Source organism: Pongo pygmaeus, chromosome 15 (assembly GCF_028885625.2).
Source record: "Pongo pygmaeus isolate AG05252 chromosome 15, NHGRI_mPonPyg2-v2.0_pri, whole genome shotgun sequence".
NCBI classification, from domain to species: Eukaryota; Metazoa; Chordata; class Mammalia; order Primates; family Hominidae; genus Pongo; species Pongo pygmaeus.
This window is the reverse complement of record NC_072388.2, coordinates 74,093,159-74,114,786: the sequence shown is the minus strand read 5'-3', so window position 1 is coordinate 74,114,786 and position 21,628 is coordinate 74,093,159. Positions and strand designations below refer to the sequence as shown.

Genomic DNA, 21,628 nt, shown 5'->3' with positions numbered 1-21,628 from the left:
GTTGTTGTTGTTAAATCCAGCCCACTTATATCAATCACTAGAAGAACTTTGGTCCTGGCATTCAGACTTACAGGCTATATAATAGCATCTAAGACAGGGTTCTAATTGTTTATCTCAACAATATCCTGTAGAAAACATTGATAAATGACATTAACTGTCACGAGAAGCTGGTGGGGGTTGTTCTGAAAAAAACTTTCTCAAACTGTTTTTTTCCTCTCCTCTCACAGGAACATAACAATCAACACAGAAAAAGACTTTTTTTTTTTTTTTTTTTTTTTTTGCTGGAGTGCAGTGGTATGATCTTGGCTCACTGCAACCTCTGCCTTCTAGGTTCAAGCAATTCTCCTGCCTCAGCCTCCTCAGTAGCTGGGATTACAGGCACCCACCACCATGCCTGGCTAATTTTTGTATTTTTAGTAGAGAAGAGGTTTCGCCATGTTGGCCAGGCTGGTCTCGAACTCCTGACCTCAAGTGATCCTCCCATCTCACCCTTCCAGAGTGCTAAGATTACAGGCGTGAGCCACCGTGCCTGGCCCAGAAGAAGACTTTTGAGTTCAAATGTATGAAAGTTTTTCCTCACATACCAAGCAGCAGGGCATCCTCCGATTCAATTGCAACACCATCTACCTGGAGATAGCATCAGATCCTACAGGATGAGGACTCTGTCCCCAAGACTTCCCCCAACTCTGCCCCCAACCAAACCAAAGTCCAGGCCTTTGGAACTTCTAACCATTGGGCTTTAAGTAGGGTTCCCACAACTCCCTCTTTGAGTTTGATTAATTTGCTGGAGAAGCTCATAGAACTCAGGGAAACACTTAAGTTTTTTGGCTTATTATAAAGGATATTACAAAGGATACAGATAAGAGATGTGTAGGAAGAGGTAAAGGGGAAGGAGCAGGAAGCTTCTACGCCCTCCCTGGGTGCTCCACCTTCTAGGAGCCTCCATGTGTTCAGTTATCTGGAAGCTTCCAAAACCAGTCCTCTTGGGCTTTTACGGAAACTTCATGATGTCAACATTCCTTCCCCCAGGGAATAGGGAAGGACTCTCTCTGGGGAAGGTCTTAGGACCCGCAATCAGAAAGGTGGGGGAAAATTAGAGTCCTGCCTTGGGGCAGGTGAAAGGAGACCAGAAGAAGGTCAGCAAGATTCTATTACCTGAGGCCTGCCTCTGAGGACTGACACACCCAACATTACAACAAAAACTGTAACAAGGGCTATGGGAGTTACGAGCCAGAAACTTGGGAGAAAAATCATATGTATACCACAGGGGTTCCTGTTTCCCACCTAGGCAGATAAAAATATAGCACCATACCATGGGAATCTGGAAAAGCAAATAAATCTTGTTTTTTCTTTTCTTTTTTTTCTTTTTCTTTTTTTTTTTTTTTTTTTTTTGAGAGGGAGTTTCAGGTTTCACTCTTGTTGCCCAGGCTGAAGTGCCATGGCGCAATCTCGGCTCACTGCAGCCTCCACCTCCCGGGTTCAAGCGATTCTCCTGCCTCGGCCTCCCAAGTACCTGAGATTACAGGCTCCCATCACCATGCCTATTTTTTTGTATTTTTAGTGGAGAGAGGTTTCACCATGTTGGCCAGGCTGGTCTTGAACTCCTGATCTCACATGATCCACATGCCTCAGCCTCCCAAAGTGCTGGGATTACAGGCATGAGCCACCACACCCGACCGATAAAATCTTGTTTTTCAAGCAAAATGAGTTGGGAGAGGCTAGTGGATCTTATACTAGCCTCTAAGTGAAAGTAGAGAAAGACTGCCCAAGAATTTAAAACTTCTTAGTAGAGTGGAAACTAAATCATAAATACCAAGTTTTATCAAATGTAATGACAAAAATTGGTCTGTAGTTAGGAACTCTCATTTCTATTTTCAGCTCTAACACTGACTCATTGTATGACTTGAGGCAAGTCACTAAGCAGTTTCAGACCTCAGCTTCTCCATATAAAAAATGACAATTAAAATATTTTACCTACTAGATAGAGGAACTAGCATTTATGGAGCAACTGCTCTATGTTCATCTCATGCTAGGAGCTTTATATTATGTTGGATTTCATTTATTCGATAAGTATTTGTTGAGCACCAACTATGGACAGGATATTGTGCCTGATCTCAGGGAAAGATCAGGCAAAAATCAAAGCCCTTGCTCTTCTGAGCTTAAATTCCAGTGGGGTGGGGTGATAATAAACAAGAAAGATATATACAAGATACTTTCAAACAGTGACAAGAGCCACGTAGAGAATAAAACCAGGGCCGGGTGCGGTAGCTCACACCCGTAATCCCAGCACTTTGGGAGGCAGAGGCTGGAGGATTGCTGGAGCTCAGGAGTCTGAGACCAGCCTGGGCAACATGGTGAGACCTCATCTCTACTAAAAAAAAAAATTAGCCAGGTGTGGTGGCGTGTGCCTGTAGTCTCCAGCACTGGGGAGGCTGAGGTGGGAGAATCGCTTGAGCCAGGGAGATGGAGGCAGCACTGAGCTATGATGGCGCCACTGCACTCCAGCCTGGGTTACAGAGCGAGACCCTGTCTCTAAAAAAAAAAAAAAAAAAAATAGCCGGGCGCGGTGGCTCACACCTGTAATTCCTGCACTTTTGGAGGCCAAGGCAGGCAGATCACTTGAGGTCAGGAGTTGAAGACCAGCTTGGCCAACATGGTGAAACCCCATCTCTACTAAAAATACAAAAATTATCCAGGCACAGTGGCAAGTGCCTGTAGTCCCAGCTACTCGGGAGGCTGTGGCACGAGAATCGTTTGAACCCAGAAGGTGGAGGTTGCAGATAGCCGAGATCATGCCACTGCACTCTAGCTTGGGCAACAGAGGGAGACTCCATCTCAAAAAAAAAAAAGAGAAAAATAAAGATAATAAAACCAGATAATGTGGTAGAAAGTAACCCAAGGGCGGGGATACTTATGTGGGGTGGTGACATTCAGTTGGGACCTAAATGATGAGAAGCAGTCAGCAGAGTCTATGAGACAACATCTGAGAAGGAGAGCTCCAGGTAGGCAGCAAGGTCCAAGGCTCTGATGCAGGTAGGGGCTTAAACTGTTTGGAAGGCCAGGTAAGACATTAATGGGTAGGATGATCACAGAGAGGCAGGCATGAGCCAGAGCACAGTGGCCTTCAGCCTTCAGGCTGTGGCTGGGTGTTTGGATTTTAATCTAGTTGATCTGCTTTACTTAAAAAAAAAAAAAAAAAAATCAGAGAAAAAAAGAAAAGAATCATTCTTGGTACGTTAATGAGTATGATTATTGTCAGGCAATAATAAAAGCAGAGATAACCATTAAGGAGGCTGTTGTCTTGTTTGCTTAACTGACCGAAATAAATTTTTCTGTAAAAGGTCAGATAGCAAATATTTCAGGCTTGCAGGTCACTTGAGCTCTCTATTGCACATTCTTCTCTTCTTTCTCCTCCTCCTTTTTTTTTTTTTTTTTTTTTAACAGCCCTCAAAAAATGTAAAAGCCATTCTTAGCTCTTGCACAACAGAAAAACAGGAGGTTGCATGCCAGATTTAGCCTGCCTAGCTAGGCAGCAGTTTATGGACCCCTAGCTTACAGAGAAGTAGAAACTGACCAGCATACAGTTTAGGACCCAATCCAGAACTGATGGGACTTGATGAACTGACTCTGTCTGGGGAGAAGGTTAGTTAAAGAGGAAACAAGAATGGTGTCATTGACTAAGCAGAAGGTGGTGCCATTTACTGAGATGCAGAAGAAGTAGATTTGGGAGCGGGGTGGGGGAAGAGGGGAGAAGGGAAATCAAGAGTTAAGTATGAATTGCCTATTAGTCCTTCAAGTGGAGATGTCAAGTAGGGAGCTCGATATAGACTCTGGAGCTTATGGGAGAGGTCAGGAGATCCATGTTTGGGAATTATTGTCTATAGATACATTTAAAGTCATGGGACTGGGCTGGGGATGGTGGCTCACGCCTGTAATCCTAGCACTTTGGGAGGCCAAGGAGGGTGGATCACCTGAGGTCAGGAGTTTGAGACCAGCCTGACCAATATGGTGAAACACCATCTCTACTAAAAATACAAAAATTAGCTGGGCTTGGTGTAGTGCGCCTGTAGTCCCAAGTCGCAGCTACTCGGGAGGCTGAGACAGGAGAATTGCTTGAATCTGAGAGGCAAAGGTTGCAACGAGCCGAGATTGCGCCACTGCACTCCAGCCTGGAGGACAGAACGCGGTTCCATCTAAAAAAAAATAAAAAATCTAAGGCCGGGCGCAGTGGCTCACACCTGTAATCCCAGCACTTTGGGAGGCTGAGGTGGGCAGATCACCTGAGGTCAGGAATTCGAGACCAGCCTGACCAACATGGAGTAACCCTGTCTCCACTAGAAATACACAATTAGCCAGATGTGGTGGTGCAGGCCTGTAATCCCAGCTACTCGGGAGGCTAAGAAAGGTAAATCACTTGAACCCTGGAGGCGGAGGTTGCAGTGAACTGAGATTGCACCATTGCACTCCAGCCTGGGCAACAAGAGTGAAACTCTGTCTCAAAAAAATAAAAATAAATAAATAATATAAAAATGAAGTCATGGAATTGGATGACATCACCTGGAATGCAGCAGAAGTTTCCAGAACCAGGTCCTGGGGAACTCTAACATTTAGAAGACCCATTAAAGAGGCCCTTGGAATCACTCTCTGGGTCAAAGAATATGGCATGTGGCAAATATTGCCAAATTGCTCTCCAAAGGAGTCTTTTGTATCCTCACAGAACCCATCCTGTCTTAGCTATGTAAACACACACTCCATGTGGGGCTATACACATGAGTAGGCAGGAACAACCAATCAGGAATCCTTGATGGCTTTTGCATGGAGCTGGGGAGTCTCAAGCCACACTGCAGGATTAGGCTGGTGCAAGGAGGTGTCAGGAAAGGCTCTAAGCACTCCCAACCACAGAATCACTAAGCAAGCTTGTTACAAATGCAGATTTTTCTTTTTTTCTTTTTCTTTTTTTTTTTTTTTTGAGACATGGTGACACTCTGTCACCCAGGCTGGAGTGCAGTGGTGTGATCTCGGCTCACTGCAACCTCTGCCTTCTGGGCTTAAGCAATCTTCCACTTCAGCCTCCAGAGTAGCTGGGACTACAGGCATACACCACCATGTCCAGCTAATTATTGGTATTTTTTGCAGAGATGGGGTTTTGCCATGTCGCCCAGGCTGGTCTGGAACTCCTGGACTCAAGCAATCTGCCTGCCTCAGCCTCCCAAAGTGCTGGGATAATAAGCGTGAGCCACTATGCCCAGCCCGAATGCAAATTTTTAGTAAGAGCTTCCGATTCACCATCTGGGTTGAGGTGTATTTTAAACATGCCCCCTCTTACACAAAGGAAAAGTTGAGAAACATATGGCTTAGGGATAGATTGGCAGAGGGTGTCTTCATGATATTTCTTCACCTCCAGAGGCTCCAGTGGCTCAGGAATCTTAGGTGGATTTGGCTGGGGAAGTTTCAGGATGACAGGATGGCAGAGGACTGCCAGCCAGAGATAAGCATTTACTGTAGTTATGGGACACTTTCCATTTGCTCTCCAAGCCAAATGAGGCCTTTCTACCATGCAGATGTAAAACGGTATCTTTTTTTTTTTTTGAGTTGGAGTCTCGCTCTGTCGCCCAGGCTGGAGTGCAGTGCTGCAATCTCAGCTCACTGTAACCTCTGCCTCCTGGGTTCAAGCAAATCTCATGCCACAGCCTCCCGAGTGGCTGGGATACAGGCGTGAGCCACCACACCCGGCCAATTTTTGTATTTCTAGTTGAGATGGGATTTCACCATGTTGGCCAGGCTGGTCTCGAACTCCTGACCTCAAGTGGTCTGCCTGCCTCAGCCTCCCAAAATGTTGGGATTATAGGCGTGAGCCACTGCGTCTGGCTCAACAGTAGCTTCTTTTTTTTTTTTTTCTTGAGATGAGTCTAGCTCTTTCGCCAGGCTGGAGTGCCATGGCACAATCTCAGCTCACTGCAACCTCCACCTCCCAGGTTCAAGCAATTCCCCTGCTTCAGCCTCCTGAGTAGCCAGGACTACAGGCACATGTCACCAAGCTGGGCTAATTTTTTGTATTTTAGTAGAGACGGGGTTTCACCATGTTGGCCAGGATGGTCTCCATCTCCTGACCTCGTGATCCGCCTGCCTCAGCCTCCCAAAGTGCTGGGATTACAGGCGTGAGCCACCGTGCCCGGCCGGTAACTTCTTTAACACAGGTGCAGGTTTAAAAGTCTTGGTTCCATTCCACAGCATACAGAGGAGAATTGTGTTTTTGTTTGTTTGTTTGTTTTTCTGTGTCCTTATATAGAAACAAAAGTGTATTTTCAATTTTTTTTTAAAGAAAAGATAGACATGTTGTTGGTGACACTGAAACTGTACCTACGCTTTAGATACATTATGGATTAAACAAATTTATGTGAAAACAGCTAAAGAATAATGGGAGAAATTTGCGGTTGCGCTTTCTAAGGTACCAGTCTTAAATTCATTGCACCATTATTTATTGTACCTAAGTGATAGGCACTGTTTTAGGTTCAGAAGATAAAACAGTGAAAAAATAGATAAAAATCCCTGCCCTCACAAAACAGACATTCTAGTTAGGGAGACAGACTAATAAACACAATAAGTAAGTAAAATGTATGCTTTATTTGATAGTAATGAGTGCTACGGGGAAAACTATAAAGGAGGGAAGAAAGACAGGAGGTGTTGGAGGATGGGGATAAGTAAGACTACAGGACAAGAAAGGACTGGAAGCCAGGCGCAGTGGCTCACACCTGTAATCCCAGCACTTTGGGGGCTGAGGTGGGCAGATGTTCAAGATGTTCAAGAGGTGGGCAAGGTCAGGAGTTCAAGACCAGCTTGACCAACATGGTGAAACCCTGTCTCTTTTAAAAATACAAAAATTAGCCGGGCATGGTGGTGCGCGCCTGTAATCCCAGCTACTCAGGAGGCTGAGGCAGGAGAATCACTTGAACCCAGGAGGCGTAGGTTGTGGTGAGCTGAGATCGCACCGCTGCGCTCTAGCCTGGGCAACAGAGCCAGACTCCATCTCAAAAAAGAAAAGAAAGGACTTGAGAGCTGTGACACAGAAAAGTAACTGCTCTGCATCTGAGTTTCTTCATCTTTAAAATAAGGAATAATAGCATCTTCCTGAGGATAGCTCAGGCCCCCAGATTGCTTTTGTCACTTTTAAGCTTATGAGGTTTGGGGTACTGACAAAGATTCTCTCCTTGACCAAACTCTACCCAGGCTGTTCTGATCTGTCTTCTCAATAGGCTCTGACTTTTGGACTTCCATGACTCTGCATTGTCCAATTTTAGGAAGAATCCTGCTAAGTTAGTTTAGCCAGAATCTCCCCTTACTCCCAATATTTCCTTTTAGTAATTTTCCATCCACTGACCCTGATTCTTGGCTGTAAATCCCTACTTTTCCTTGTATTTGGAATTGAGCCCGATCTCTCCTTCCTATTACAAAACCCCATTGTCATAGGCCCCTGTATTACCTATCTTGGCAGTCCCCCTTGAATAAAGATTTGCTTTACAATGTTGTTTTTTTTTTTTTTTTTTTTTGAGAAGGAGTCTCGCTCTGTCGTCCAGGCTGGAGGGCAATGGTGTGATCTTGGCTCACTGCAACCTCCACCTCCTGGGTTCAAGCAATTCTCCTGTCACAGCCTCCCAAGTAGCTGGGATTACAGGCATCCACCACCATGCCTGGCTAATTTTTTGTATTTTTAGTAGAGACAAGATTTCATCATGTTGGCCAGGCTGATTTCGAACCCCTGACCTCAAGTGATCCGCCCGCCTCGGCCTCCCAAAGTGCTAGGAGTACAGGTGTGAGCCACCGCCTCTGGCCTGCTTTACAGTTCTTTAACAAATGTCATGAAGTATTTTTTCTTTAACAGTATAATTCTTTGGCCTCTCAGAACCTCAGTTTCCTCATCTGTAAAATGAACAGATTGTCCAGACTATTTCACAGGGTTTTTGAAAATGTCAAAGGAGAACATTATGATATGTGAAAATATTTTAAATTGCATTATCTATTATGTAAATGTAAGATGGAAATTTAAAGAAAACACATACACAGTTTTCTCATGGGTTGCAGATCTCTTGCTATTGGTCAGCAGAGCCTCAGGAATGCAAGTAGACAATGAATTAGATAACTGCTTATACTGATACCCTGCATTGGCAAGGAAAAGGCCAATGCAAATTATCAGGATGTACTGTGTGGACTAGCAATCTTATCTTAGATCAGTGATACAACAATCAAACTAAATGTTCCTAAGTGGACACCTCATAAAATAATTATTGTATGGCATTTGTCAAAATTTTAAATGCTTTACAGCTCCTTTGTTTGTTCTTGTTTTGTTTGTGGGATTTCGTTTCTAGGAAAATAACTAAACGGACTAAGTTTAAAAAAAAAAAAAAACACCAATCATGTACATTACTAAGGGCAGACAGTCCATCTTCTGGATATTTCTGAAGATGCTCAATGAACGTTAATCAAAGTAGGTAATGATTCCCAAAATGGGCTATTGTGTCTTCCACGTTTATTTTCTACACTTGATCTTAGCCAAAAGGCCAAGAAGCAATTCCATTTTCTTTCTTTCCTTCTTTCTTTTCTGAGACAAGTCTCACTCCGTCGCCCAGGCTGGAGTGCAGTGGCGCCATCTCAGCTCACTGCAACCTCCACCTCCCGGCTTCAAGCAATTCTCTGCCTCAGCCTCCTGAGTGGCTGGGATTACAGGCGCCCGCCACCACGCCCAGCTAATTTTTTTGTATTTTTAGTAGAGACGGGGTTTCACCATCTTGGCCAGGCTGGTCTTGAACTCCTGACCTCGTGATACACCCGCCTCAGCCTCCCAAAGCGCTGGGATTACAGGTGTGAACCACCGCGCCCGGCCGTTTATTTTCATATATTCTTCAGCTCTGAATATTTGATACCATCCCAGTAACGGCTGAATCAATAAACGTGTTGACATACATGCATAGTATAATGTCTGGCACACAGTAGGTACTCCATCGAAAGAATGCATGAATTATTACCGTGTCAATTTGCTTGTCTATTTGCAAATATTAATAGTTAATTTGATCCCTAAAGTGTTTGTGAACTTAAAACACACACATACTCACTTTCCCTGACAACGCTTATCTGCTAACCCCTTAATTATGTTCATCTGAGACTGGACCAAAACATGTTGTTTTATTCAATTTAAATACCAAATTCAAATTTGTTTTGAATATAGCTTAGAAGACATTCAATGTTTGCTATAATAATAATAATAATACCATGTACATTCAGTTAGCCAGACAATTACTCCAGCCCAAATACCCTGCTATGGGACATGAACTGGATGTCTGCCCGGCACACATTCATCAGGTGACCCCTACAACTTCTTCTCTAAGGTCCACACTCTCTAATAGCCAAGTTGAACTCTTTCCTCGAAATTTTCCTCTCTAGTGTCTCAGTGCCCCAGGTGTCATCAAGGTGTCAAAGGCGCTTGGGAGTGCCTGCAAACCGCCCCATCCCCGGCGACACAGCCTCATTCCCCGCCCGCGCGCCCAGGCGGCCGGTGGGCGGGCCCAGCAAAGGGCCTTGTGGCTGTTTCCTATTGGGGCTTGGTTGCTATGGTGTCACTCGCCTTTAAACTCGTGGGTACATCTTTCGGAAATTAAAGGAGAATTACTTCCAGGGCTGCCCATACTTGCCATGGCCGACTCAGTATTCACTAACTTCAACAAAAATAAAACTTTTGCAATAGTATTCTATTAAAGCTTCTTTAACCGCTTAAACTTGCGGTTTTGACATGGTACCTATCCTTTCTTCCCTTTTCAAAAGATTCGCTATAGAGTCTCTCTCTATATGCCAGTCTCCAAAATGGCGCGGACGGCATCAGTAGGTCAGAGGTGAGTCACGTGGGTCCCCCCGGTTCCGGCGCGCTTGAGGCCTTGGGTGGTGAACGAGTCTCTAGCACCATGTCTGGTTTGTCTGGTCCACCAACCCGGCGCAGCCCTTTTCCGTTGGCGTTGCTGCTTTTGTTCCTGCTCGGCCCCAGCTTGGTCCTCGCCATCTCCTTCCATCTGCCCATTAACTCTCGCAAGTGCCTCCGTGAGGAGATCCACAAGGACCTGCTAGTGACTGGCGCGTACGAGATCTCCGACCAGTCTGGGGGCGCTGGCGGCCTGCGCAGCCACCTCAAGGTGCGGCATTGGGCGATGTGGGGCCGGGAGGGAAGACGGCAGGCTTAGGCGAGGGGAGGCTTGGGTTCGGGGGAGTCGAGCCGGCGGAGGCCTGGGAGTTGTTCTGGCCTCTCGGGAGCGCAAAGGACGTGCGGTGGAGCCCGCCCCCTCACCCCGCTGGTTGCCTTTCGCGGGGCGGGGCGGGGCACCAACGCCTGGGAACCCCAAGAAGGGCTGCGAGGCTTTGGCGGATGTGGTGACACCTGAGCTGGGCGGTTGTCAACGTCCTATACCAGTTTTGGTCTCAGATACATTGAACCGTAATTTGGTTCTCCAAATAAGTGTTGGGATGTTGAATATTTATGGGGATTGGCACCATAAGATACCGCGATACCTGCAGGAAAGTAAAGGAGACAAAGCTAACTGTGATTAATAAAATGTTATTTATTGAGCATCTGCTGTGTCAGTTACTGTGCTACTTTGCATATGTTACCATTTGGTTCATGCACTACCCTATGAAATAGGTAGGTACTGTTAGCCCCATTTTACAAATGAGGAACTGAGACTCAGAGGTAGGATAAACTAGTGTCACAGATGGAATAGATTCTTTTTTTTCTTAATTATTATTATACTTTAAGTTCTAGGGTACATGCGCACAACGTTCAGGTTTGTTACATATGTATACATGTGCCGTGTTGGTGTGCTGCACCCATTAACTCGTTATTTACATTAGGTATATCTCCTAATGCTATCCCTCCCACCTCCCCCCACCCCACGACAGGCCCCGGTGTGTGATGTTCCCCACCCTGTGTCCAAGTGTTCTCATTGTTCAATTCCCACCTATGAGTGAGAACGTGCGGTGTTTGGTTTTCTGTCCTTGCGATGAAATAGATTCTTAACTTAGTTTGGTAGTTAAGTATGTTGAGGGAAAAGCGCTGCAACCTTATTCCTTCCTTGTTTTAAATTTGTAATTTCTGTAATTGATTAAACTCGATTACTGGTTACAAAATGGTCTCAGTCTCTAGTCCTTTTTCTTTGGTATGCCAGAATCTGGACTTGGCTACCTTTATGTAAATACCAACTATGCTCTTGGATGGTGACAACTACTGCCATAATACCAGTTTGGTCATATTTTGTAGCTAAGAGTAGCCTGGCCTGGTCTTTGAGTCATTAATATAATTTGATATCTGTCAGTATTTGGTTGCATTTTAGGTAATTTTATTCATTCACAATAAGCAAAGTGTCTTTTTTTTTTCTTTGTAACACAATGGGGCTTTTGTTATACTAAATAGTAAGAAACATTTTTACTTTTTTTTTTGAGACGGAGTCTCGCTCTGTCGTCCAGGCTGGAGTGCTGTGGCGCAATCTCGGCTCACTACAGCCTCTGCCTCCCGGGTTCAAGCGATTCTCCTGCCTCAGCCTTCCGAGTAGGTGGGACTACAGGCGCCCGCCACCACACCCAGCTAATTTTTGTGTTTTTAGCAGAGATGACGGTTCACCATGTTGGCCAGGATGGTCTCGATCTCTTGACCTCATGATCTGCCTGCCTCGGCCTCCCAAAGTGCTGGGATTACAGCCCTAAGCCACCGCGCCTGGCCTCGTTTTTACTTTTTAAAAGGGTTTCAGATATAATAAGACCATAACTTATGTTAAAGTAGTGGAACCCAGTAGTGTGGTAATACATGTAATTTATTTCTACTTTATTTGGGAGAGATAAACTATTTTCAGGGCAATTAATCTGTGACCCATCATTTTATTATTTTCTTTGGGTATCAAACTCTCTACCCAGGAAAATAGCGATGGCATGATTTTAGAAGCTTAGATATAGTGTTTCCGGGGTGGGAGATCATGCTTCCAACTCTTCAGAGGCTGTTCATGGACTCAGGGAATTTCAGCAATGAAAGAGACCTTGCTCTCATCTCCAGTGTTGCTGTCTGATTTGTTCTTATATTTTAAAGCCCTTCAGTGGCTCACTATTGCTTATTGATAGTTTAAATTTCTCAACATGCTTTGTTGTGCTCTTCGTGATCTGTTTCTGAGCTATACATGTGGTCACTTCCCACTTTGCATTCTACATGGAGCCACCCTGAACAGTACCCTGAACTCACTTATTTTCTGAACTGTTTTTGTTTATGCCTTGACCTACTTATTAGACTGTTAGTATCCTCAGAGTAGGAACTATTTTCAGGTTCATCTTTTCTAGAATGCCAAGCATGTTACCTTGCTTCTAGTAAGTACTCTATAAATAACAGGAACTGTAGTTTAGCATGGCCTTATGGGAATTACATTGAATCTAGGGCTGCTGAAGGCACCTCAACAGCAGGACTTTAGGCCGGGCTTGGTGGCTCACGCCTGTAACCCTAACACTGGGAGGCCGAGGCGGGTGGATCACCTGAGGTCAGGAGTTCAAGACCAGCCTCAGCAACATGGTAAAACCCGGTCTCTACTAAAAATACAAAAATTAGCTGGGCATGGTGGCGCATGCCTGTAATCCCGGCTACCTGGGAGGCCGAGGCAGGAGAATCACTAGAACCTGGGAGGCGGTTGCTGCAGTGAGCTGAGACCGTGCCACTGCACTCCAGCCTGGGCAACAGAACAAGACTCGGTCTCAAAACAAAACAAAAACCAGCAGGACTTTGTGCATACACCCTAGCATTTTACCATCACTCAGTTGCTCTCCTGTGTCTGCTCTGTTCTTTTGCTACTAACCAGCTTAATGGAACCACAAGGGTCCTAAACCCAAATGCCAAATAGGTAATATCATTGAATAAATTGGACTAGGTATTTAAAAAAAAAAAGCAGTGATGATAAATGGGAGAATAATTGGATGTAGTGGAAACTGTTAATTAGGGGTGACCAATACTCAGTTCTTGATGAGACTTGCCATGCAAGCTTGTGGGCCCTTTTGCCACATCTGATTTTTCCCTTCTCCTCCCCTCCCTTCCCCTCCCTTCCCCTCCCCCCACCCTTCCTTCCCTTCCTTCCTTCCTTCCTTCCTCCCTCCCTCCAGTGGCACCATCACGGCTCACTGCAGCCTTGACCTCCCCAGGGCCCAGGTGATCCTCCTACCTCAGCCTCCTGAGTAGCTGGGATTACAGGCACATGCCCCCGTATCCGGCCAGTTTTCATATTTTTTTGTAGAAATGGAGTTTCGCCATGTTACCCAGGCTGGTCTCAAACTCCTGGGATCAAGTGATCCGCCCACCTCGGCCTTCCAAAGTTCTCAGCTTACAGGCATGAGCCATTGCAGCCAGCCCACATCTGATTTTTCAAATGAAATAGGAACACCAGATTTTGATGTGAAAGTTCCAGACTTTTAAATTTCATCAACCAGGTTTCAGCGCTGCAGAGCCTGGGAGCTCCCGGCCCACCCAAGGGCCATGGATCTCATTGTCCTCACCACTGCTTTGCCACTCCATTTTCCTCAATAAAATGGTTTGGCCCCCTAAAAATTAAAAAAAAAAAAAAATTTCACCAGCCGATTCAGATTGATTTGGGCATTGATTTGTTTTCAGTGTTATAGAGAATAGTATAGTGAATTCACCTTTCTACCCATTACTCATATTCAGCAATTATCAGGATCTTTCTACATGTGTCATCTTAACTGCTTCCGCCATATCATTTCATGCTAAATTGTATTAAAGTAAATCCCAGATGTCATGTATTTCAGTCCTGCCTACTTCAGCATGCATCTCTTTAAAAATATAAACCACAATGTTACGTGGCTAATCACACCTCACAAAATGAACAGTGATGGCCAGGCGCGGTGGCTCACGCCTGTAATCCCAGCACTTTGGGAGGCCGAGGCAGGCGAATCACGAGGTCAGGAGTTCGAGACCAGCCTGACCAACACGGTGAAACCCCGTCTCTACTAAAAATTAAAAAAAAAAAATTAGCTGGGCGTGGTGGCACACATCTGTAATCCCAGCTACTCTAGGCTGAGGCAGGAGAATCGCTTGAACCTGGGAGGCGGAGGTTGCAGTGAGCTAAGATTGTGCCACTGCACTCCTACCTGGGCTACAGAGTGAGACTCTGTCTCCAGGAAAAAAAAAAAAAAGAACAATGATTCCTTAATACCCAGTCCATATAGTATGATCCCACTTGTCTCAAAAATATTTTTTGAAAGTTAATTTGTTGTCTCTCTTAAGTATCTAATCTAGAGCAGTCTCCTCTTCCTCTCACCTCCTTTTTTATCCTTGCAATTGAATTGTTGGAGTCAATTGCTCTTAAAAGAATGTACAGCATTTCGGAGTTGTCTGTTTGCTTCCTAGAGGTGTCTTATTAACCAGTTCTTCCCCTATATTTTTTGTAAAAGGAATCAGCTGTAAAGATGTAACCAGAGGTTCAGCAAACCACCTTGGCACATGTATACCTATGTAACAAACCTGCACATTCTGCACATGTACCCCTCTAGAACTTAAAAGTGTAAAAAAAAAAAAAATGTAACCAGATTCAGGTTTATCTTTCTGTCGAGGGTGTCACTGCAGGAACACACAGTACTTTTTGTGCCCCTTATTGCTGCTGCTAAGATTGATAAGTGGATTAAGGTATGTCTTAGTGTCCTACTGCTGCTGTAACAAATTACCATAGATTTATGGCCTAAAACATCAGGGATTTGTCTTAATCGTTCTGAAGGTCAGAAGTCCTAAAATCAAGGTTTTGGCAGAGCCATGTTTCTTCTGGAGACTTTTTGGGAGTGGGGTGGGGATCAGTTTTCTTGCCCTTTCTAGCTTCTAGAAGCCACTTGTATTCTTTGGCTCATATCTCATTCCTCCATCTTTAAAGCCAGGCTGGGCGCGGTGGCTCTCGCCTGTAATCCCAACACTTTGGGAGGCCAAGGCGGGCAAATCACTGAAGGTTAGGAGTTTGAGAGCAGCCTGGCCAACGTGGTGAAACCTCGTCTTCACCAAACATACAAAAATTAGCTGGGCATGGTGGTGCACACCTGTGGTCCCAGCTACTCAGAAGACTGAGGCAGGGGAATCGCTTGAACCTGGGAGGTGGAGGTTGTAGTGAGCCGAGATGGTGCCACGGCACTCCAGCCTGGGTGACAGAGCGAGACTCTGTCTCAAAAAAAAAAAAAAAAAAAAAAAATTAAAGCCAGTAGCATAGTATCTTTAACTCACTCCCTCTTCTTCCCTTTTCCATCCTCTGCTTTGTTCCTCACCACCCCTTCTCCCTCTCTTCCTCCCTCCCTCCCCGGCTATCATCATCTAATCTCATTCTCTTACTCACCTGCCTCCCTCGTTCCCTTATAAGGACTCTTGTGATAATCTTCTCCACCTCAAGACCCTTAATCTAATTTAATCACATCTGCACAATCCCTTTTGCCATGTAAGATAACACATTCATGGGTTCTAGGGATTAAGATGTGGACATCTTTGTGTGTGGGAGGCATTTTTCTCTCTACCCGAGTGGTAATAGCCCGAAGCCTTCATTGTAAAGTTTCCCATTAACCTTTCACTTAGGAATCCGCTGATGACTACTGTGTGAATTTATTATTTCATTAAGGTTGTGAAATGATGACTTTCTAATTCTGTTACTCCTTCCATATTTATTAGCTGAAATTATTCTTAAGGAATTAATACCATCTGATTATCCTAAAATTTATCATTCACGTTAGTAGGATAAATGCAGAATTTATTTCTTCTAATTGATAATTGTCAGAGTAAGGAATTGTTGCCCTTGTCATTTTCAGTACTGTCCAAGAGTTTTTGGGGTTTTTTTTAAGTATTTTACTGAACTCTTTTTAAGTGTTGGTTTCAACTTTTAGAATCATTGTGTTTTAGGCAGTTGTTTCCATTCTTTATGCCCAATTTGTCCCTTTGGTTCCTTCATATTGGCTCCTGTATTTTTTCAACATAATCCTGTTAGGTTTTGATAGCATCCTTGTTTTCTGACACAACGAAGTGTTCTAGGCTTATCTTGTATATGTCTATCCTCTGACCTCAGAAAAACTGTTTCTCTAAGGAATTCTAGTTCCTTTTTGTGGGGATTGGTATTTGGAGACCACAAGCTAGGTGTCATTTTTGAAAATGTAATATATCATGCAAGCCACAGAACACATTTGTGAGCAGATGCAGCCCATAGCAGCTTTCAGTCTTTTTCATAGTGGCCGTTCACTTAGTTCCACTTTTTCTTTTTTTGTTGAGACAGAGTCTCGCTTTCGCCCAGGCTGGAGTGCAGTGGCGCGATCTTGGCTCACTGCAGGCTCCGCCCCCCGGGGTTCACGCCATTCTCCTGCCTCGGCCTCCCGAGTAGCTGGGAGTACAGGCGCCCGCCACCACGCCTGGCTAATTTTTTGTATTTTTAGTGGAGACGGGGTTTCACCACGTTAGCCAGGATGGTCTCGATCTCCTGACCTCATGATCCGCCTGCCTCGGCCTCCCAAAGTGCTGGGATTACAGGCGTGAGCCACCGCACCCAGCGTTCCACTTTTTCTTATATTTTGACGACTGCTTCAAGGATTCTCTCTATGCATCATTTTAGCTTCTGAAGTACAACTCCTGAGTGCCAGAGCTCCTTTTCATATGGTAGGCCACATTCTAGGTCTCAGATCAGCCAATGGATTGTCTTGTCTTTGGTCATATTTCCACCCCTGCTTTAGGCAGCTGTGGTTTGATTTGAGGTAGGAGGAGAACTGGAGACTGGTGTAGAACCTGGCCAGCTGAGCTTAGCATTTGGTGGTTGTGCTGAATGAGGCAGTCTTTTTTTTGAGATGGAGTTGCGCTCTTTTTGCCCAGGCTGGGGTGCAATGGCGTGATCTCGGCTCACTGCAACCTCTGCCTCCCAGGTTCAAGCAATTCTTCTGCCTCAACCTCCCAAGTAGCTGGGATTATAGGTGCGTACCACTACTCCCGGCTAATTTTTGTATTTTTAGTAGAGACGGGGTTTCACAATGTTGTCCAGGTTGGTCTCAAACTCCTGACCTCAGGTGATCCACCCGTCTCCCAAAGTGCTGGGATTACAGGCTTGAGCCACTGTGCCCAGCCTGAGGCAGTCTTGCTTATAAGGGTCTCTGTGAATATAGTGCCTTGGTTAATCTGACTGATTCACCTTCTTTCTGGCTAGGAACATCTTAGTATCCAGTGAATGCACCTATGTTATCATATACCACTCTGTGTTGCAGTTGTGTATTTGCCCATCTCCTGGGATAAACTATAAGCTGCTTGAACAGAGACTAGGTTTCATTCATCATTGCAATGCTTGTCTAAAATAAGGCCTGGCATGTAGTAGGACCTCATCCTAAGGAATTAGTGAACAGATGAGCAAGCACTGTCCTTGCCTCATCTCTGATCTTTCCTTCTATTCTCTTTATTTCCTTTCTCCCACTCTGACTCTAGCTATACTGAACACCTTACAGTTCTTTGAATATAATGTTCTCTTAACCTGGATCAATCTTTGACTTTCTGTGTCCCCTATTGTGTGCCCCATTGGCTTTTAACTTCTTTTTTCCCGCTCACCAAAAGCTGTATGAAAAGATACTGTAGTACCATTACATCCTGTTTTACATGGCACTTTTCATGTAATGTAGTGTTTACTTTGTGAACTCTTTAATGTCTTACTCATCTTTGTGTCTTTAGTTTAATGTACACATTGTTGTATAACTGAGTTAAACATCTTAGTCTTCTTGAGAAGCCTTGTGGTATAGTAGGGACTAGATCTGAAGTAAGATAGATTTGGTTCAGATCCCAGCAGCTCCACCACTTAAAGGTTATGTGGGTCTTGCAGGGATTATTTAACCCTTCTTCTCTGGTCCTGTTTCTGTAATATGGGAATCGTAGAGCTCATAAACTTGTTAGAAGGACTGATTGAGATGGGGGAGGTTTTTATTGTGCAGGGCCCATTATGGTGCTCCATAGATGTTAGTACTCTTTTCTTTCCTCTGTATTGAATGAAAATTGAATTGCTTCTCAGAGCCCCTCAGGCTATATGTCATTGAAATAACTAGATATGGAGTATTTTAATGAGAGGAATTATGAGTAGTTTGTGATTCTTTCATTCATTCAACAAATATTTATATAATATTTAGTATGTGTCAGACCTGGCTGACAATATGGGGAGAAACAGGGGACAAGGTCCTTAAGCTCTTGTGGGGAACAAAGACAAAAAACAAGTTAAAATAATAGAATTTCAGGTAGTGATAAGCACCATAATGAAAGTTCAGGCACTAGGGAGTAGGGGGTGACTGATGGGTTAAAGGGTGTTTAAGTGGTCAGGGGAGGCCTTTCTGAACAGAGAGAAATAAATGGATTGAAATGATGGGTGGTCCTCTCCTGCAAAGATTTCTACTTCAGACCTATATTGAGATGCATTTTGTGTTAAGATTTCCAAACTGAGTCTATTCCATACTTCCCTACTCATTTCATAAAGTGAGGCTAAATCAAGCTAACTAGCGTCAGGTATAAAGACTTTGCTGCACATAATTGAAGCAGGAAGTATCAACTCATCATTTACAGTGAATATAGAAGTTTCCTCCATTACTTCAGGTCCATAATAAAAGCCTGTTGTAGGGACTCAAAAATTTGGGTAATATTTTTATTATTATTTTGCTCTGGCTGGAGTGCAGTGGCATGATCATAGCTCGCTGCAACCTCAAACTCCTGGCCTCAAGTGATCCTCCCACCTCTACCTCCCAAAGCGCTGAGATTACAGGCATGAACCCCTGCACCTGGCTGAAAATTTGGATCTTATACCAAGTTATGATTTCTGTCCTTCCCAACTAGCTTATAGATAAGAAAGCCAAACAGATCCCTTAAAGAGTTCAGCCTTGAGTCACAGGCCTACCACAACTTAAGCCTAAAAATTATGAAGAAGTAACTTGGCAGTTGGGAAACTATTGGCTTATAACTTCTTTTTTCCCTCACCAAAAGCTGTATGAAAAGATACTATAGGCCAGGCATGAGGAGAGAGAGGAGAGGGAGGAGGGAGGAGAGAAGGACAGTGGTGGGGATGGGAGCGAGGAGGAGAAAGAGAGGCAGAGGGGAGAAGAGGCAGGGGAGGGAGGAAGGAAGAAAAAGATGGTATATATGCTATAGTTTTCCGATTATTTTGTTTGGAATTACTGTATTTCAGCTTTTTTATTACTGGTATCTGTACTGAGGTCTGTTCTGTGCTGACAAGGAGAAAGAATAGGATGCTTCGGCTGGGCGTGGTGGCTCACACCTGTAATCCCAGCACTTTGGGAAGCTGAGGTGGGTGGATCACGAGGTCAGGAGAATGAGACCATCCTGGCCAACATGGTGAAACCCTGTCTCTACTGAAAATACAAAAATTAGCCAGGCATGGTGGTGTGCGCCTGTAGTCCCAGCTACTCAGGAGGCTGAGGCAGGAGAATCGCTTGAACCCGGGAGGTGGAGGTTGCAGTGAGCCGAGGTTGCAGTGAGCCGAGATCACGCCACTGCACTCCAGCGTGGGCGACAGAGTGAGACTCCGTCTCAAAAAAAAAAAAGGAATAGGATGCATGTTGCTCAGTCATCAAAATGAACCATCCTTTTTATCAATAACGATTCCATGAACGCTTACTTACGCCAGACTTTTTCTGTAGGGAGAAATATGACCCTTTCAGCGTGAATTTAATGTGACTGTTGTCCACTGGGTTAGAAACAGGTCAATAAACAGATGGTTCAGTACAGAAGGCTAATTGGTACATTAACATTTAATAATATAAATGAAATTTCTTTTTGTATTATATACAAAGTTCCTAGCTTTTAATTATAACTTGACCTTGTGCTTCCTTCTCCATAAAAGTTAAAGGATACATTGCTTCATTTAAATCTCTCTTATTCAGTAAACAGTTGTCTACAGCCTTCCTTGTTTTGAACTGATCTTGAGAAGGGGGCTGCTTCCAGTTTGAAATTGCTACACTATATCTTTATGCTGACTTCTGAAGACTGAGTCTGGTTTCTAGGAAAGTGGAACAAATATATAAAGGTAACCCAGTAGGGGTGCAGTGACTTCTATGCTGTTTCTTGTGTGAATTGCTGACTGGTAGTTTGATCCTGAGCCATTGCCCCCATATGCATATAGAGCCTGGCAGCCTGGACAGTAGAGCCCTCTGTGAAATCAGCCAGCTGGCCACAGACCCGAACTTGGGCTCCCAAACAAGTCTCCGACTTGAGGGAGGTTGATGTCATCTGCTTTATCCTGTGCTCCCAACCTCATTGTTCAACATAAAATGTGGGAAATCAAGGGAATAGTTGTTAAGAAAGAACAAGGCTTTGTTTGTGCCCATAATAAAAGGGTCACGCTGGAGGTTTTTACCGTAAATAACTTTGGAACAGTATGAAAAAAAACATTTGATCTGGCTTCACCCCCGCAGTAGTATTGTTAGGGCAGCAACGGGTCTTTCGTTCTCGTTCCCCTCCTTTCCTCCCTTTCTTTCTCCCCTTTTCTTCCCCCCCTCCTCTCCTCCTCCAAGTCAAGCATGACGTATTGCCTATGTTAAGTTAATGTAGCAAATGCTGATAGAAGCAGGAAGAGAGCATCTATCCATTATCATGCCAGTGCCTGGAAATTTGCTATTTCTGGTTTTCAGCACTTCTAGAAAAAGCCTCCTAGCCTCCTTGATCATATTTTAGCTTAAGCAATGCTTATGTACTATGTTATACTATCAGTGAACTGTACTAGAAATTTGAAAGAATTTAGTGTTGCCAAATGCTGCTTGTGGGCTAAGTTTGACTTTGTTCTGGGCAATATCTAGATGTGATCCTTTTATTTCAGGAATATACTTGATAGACTTTGTACATGCTTTTGTTTAAAAGATCAGCTTAAATTCATTTTATGCCCATTAAATATAGCACCTAAGCCATCGGAGTTTGTTTTTCGTTTTCGAGATACAGTGGTCCCTTTTGAAAGTGTTTCTGAGGCTGGGCACGGTGGCTCACGCCTGTAATCCCAACACTTTGGGAGGCCAAGGTGGGAGAATCACGAGGTCAGGAGTTCGAGACCAGTCTGGCCAACATGGTGAAACCCTGTCTCTACTAAAAATACAAAAATTAGCTGTGCATGGTGTCATATGCCTGTATTCCCAGCTACTCGGGAGGCCGAGGCAGGAGAGTCGCTTGAACCTGGGAGGTGGAGGTTGTGGTGAGCCAAGATCATGCCACTGCACTCCAGCCTGGGCAACAGGGCAAGACTGTCTAAAAAAAAAGAAAGAAAGAAAAAGAACATGTTTCTGGTATATTTTTCTATCTAAAGCCATAGCATCTTTAATGAGTTGGTGTTCTTTCTGCTTTTTTATATCTTAGGGGAATAGACCCTTTGGCTCAGTATTCACTTGTGAATTCTTATGAAGAGTAGAGGTAATTATATATGCAACCTCAATCCTCTCTCTCTTTCCCCCATATCTAATGTTGGATTCTTCATGTAGTTTATTCCTTATTAAGTTAAAAACCACATACAGGAAAAGCTGGCATCATCTTGGATTCCTTACTGTCTCTCTTTTTATCAGCTAAAAGGATCAAACATCTGCT

General features: G+C 44.2%; 1 protein-coding gene across 2 annotated transcripts in view; it reads left to right on the top strand.

Annotated features, from left to right (window-relative positions):
• Window positions 1–9,075: 9,075 nt before the first annotated feature.
• Window positions 9,076–21,628, top strand: part of TMED10 (transmembrane p24 trafficking protein 10) — a 46,125-nt gene continuing 33,572 nt past the window's right edge. For both annotated transcript variants that reach the window (XR_010123762.1, XM_054448485.2), the window contains exon 1: window positions 9,076–10,175. Coding sequence is in view for 1 of the 2 variants with exons in the window: in XM_054448485.2 (XP_054304460.1) it covers window positions 9,951–10,175 (225 nt within the window). In the remaining variant the exon portion in view is untranslated. The remainder of the gene's footprint in view (window positions 10,176–21,628) is intronic.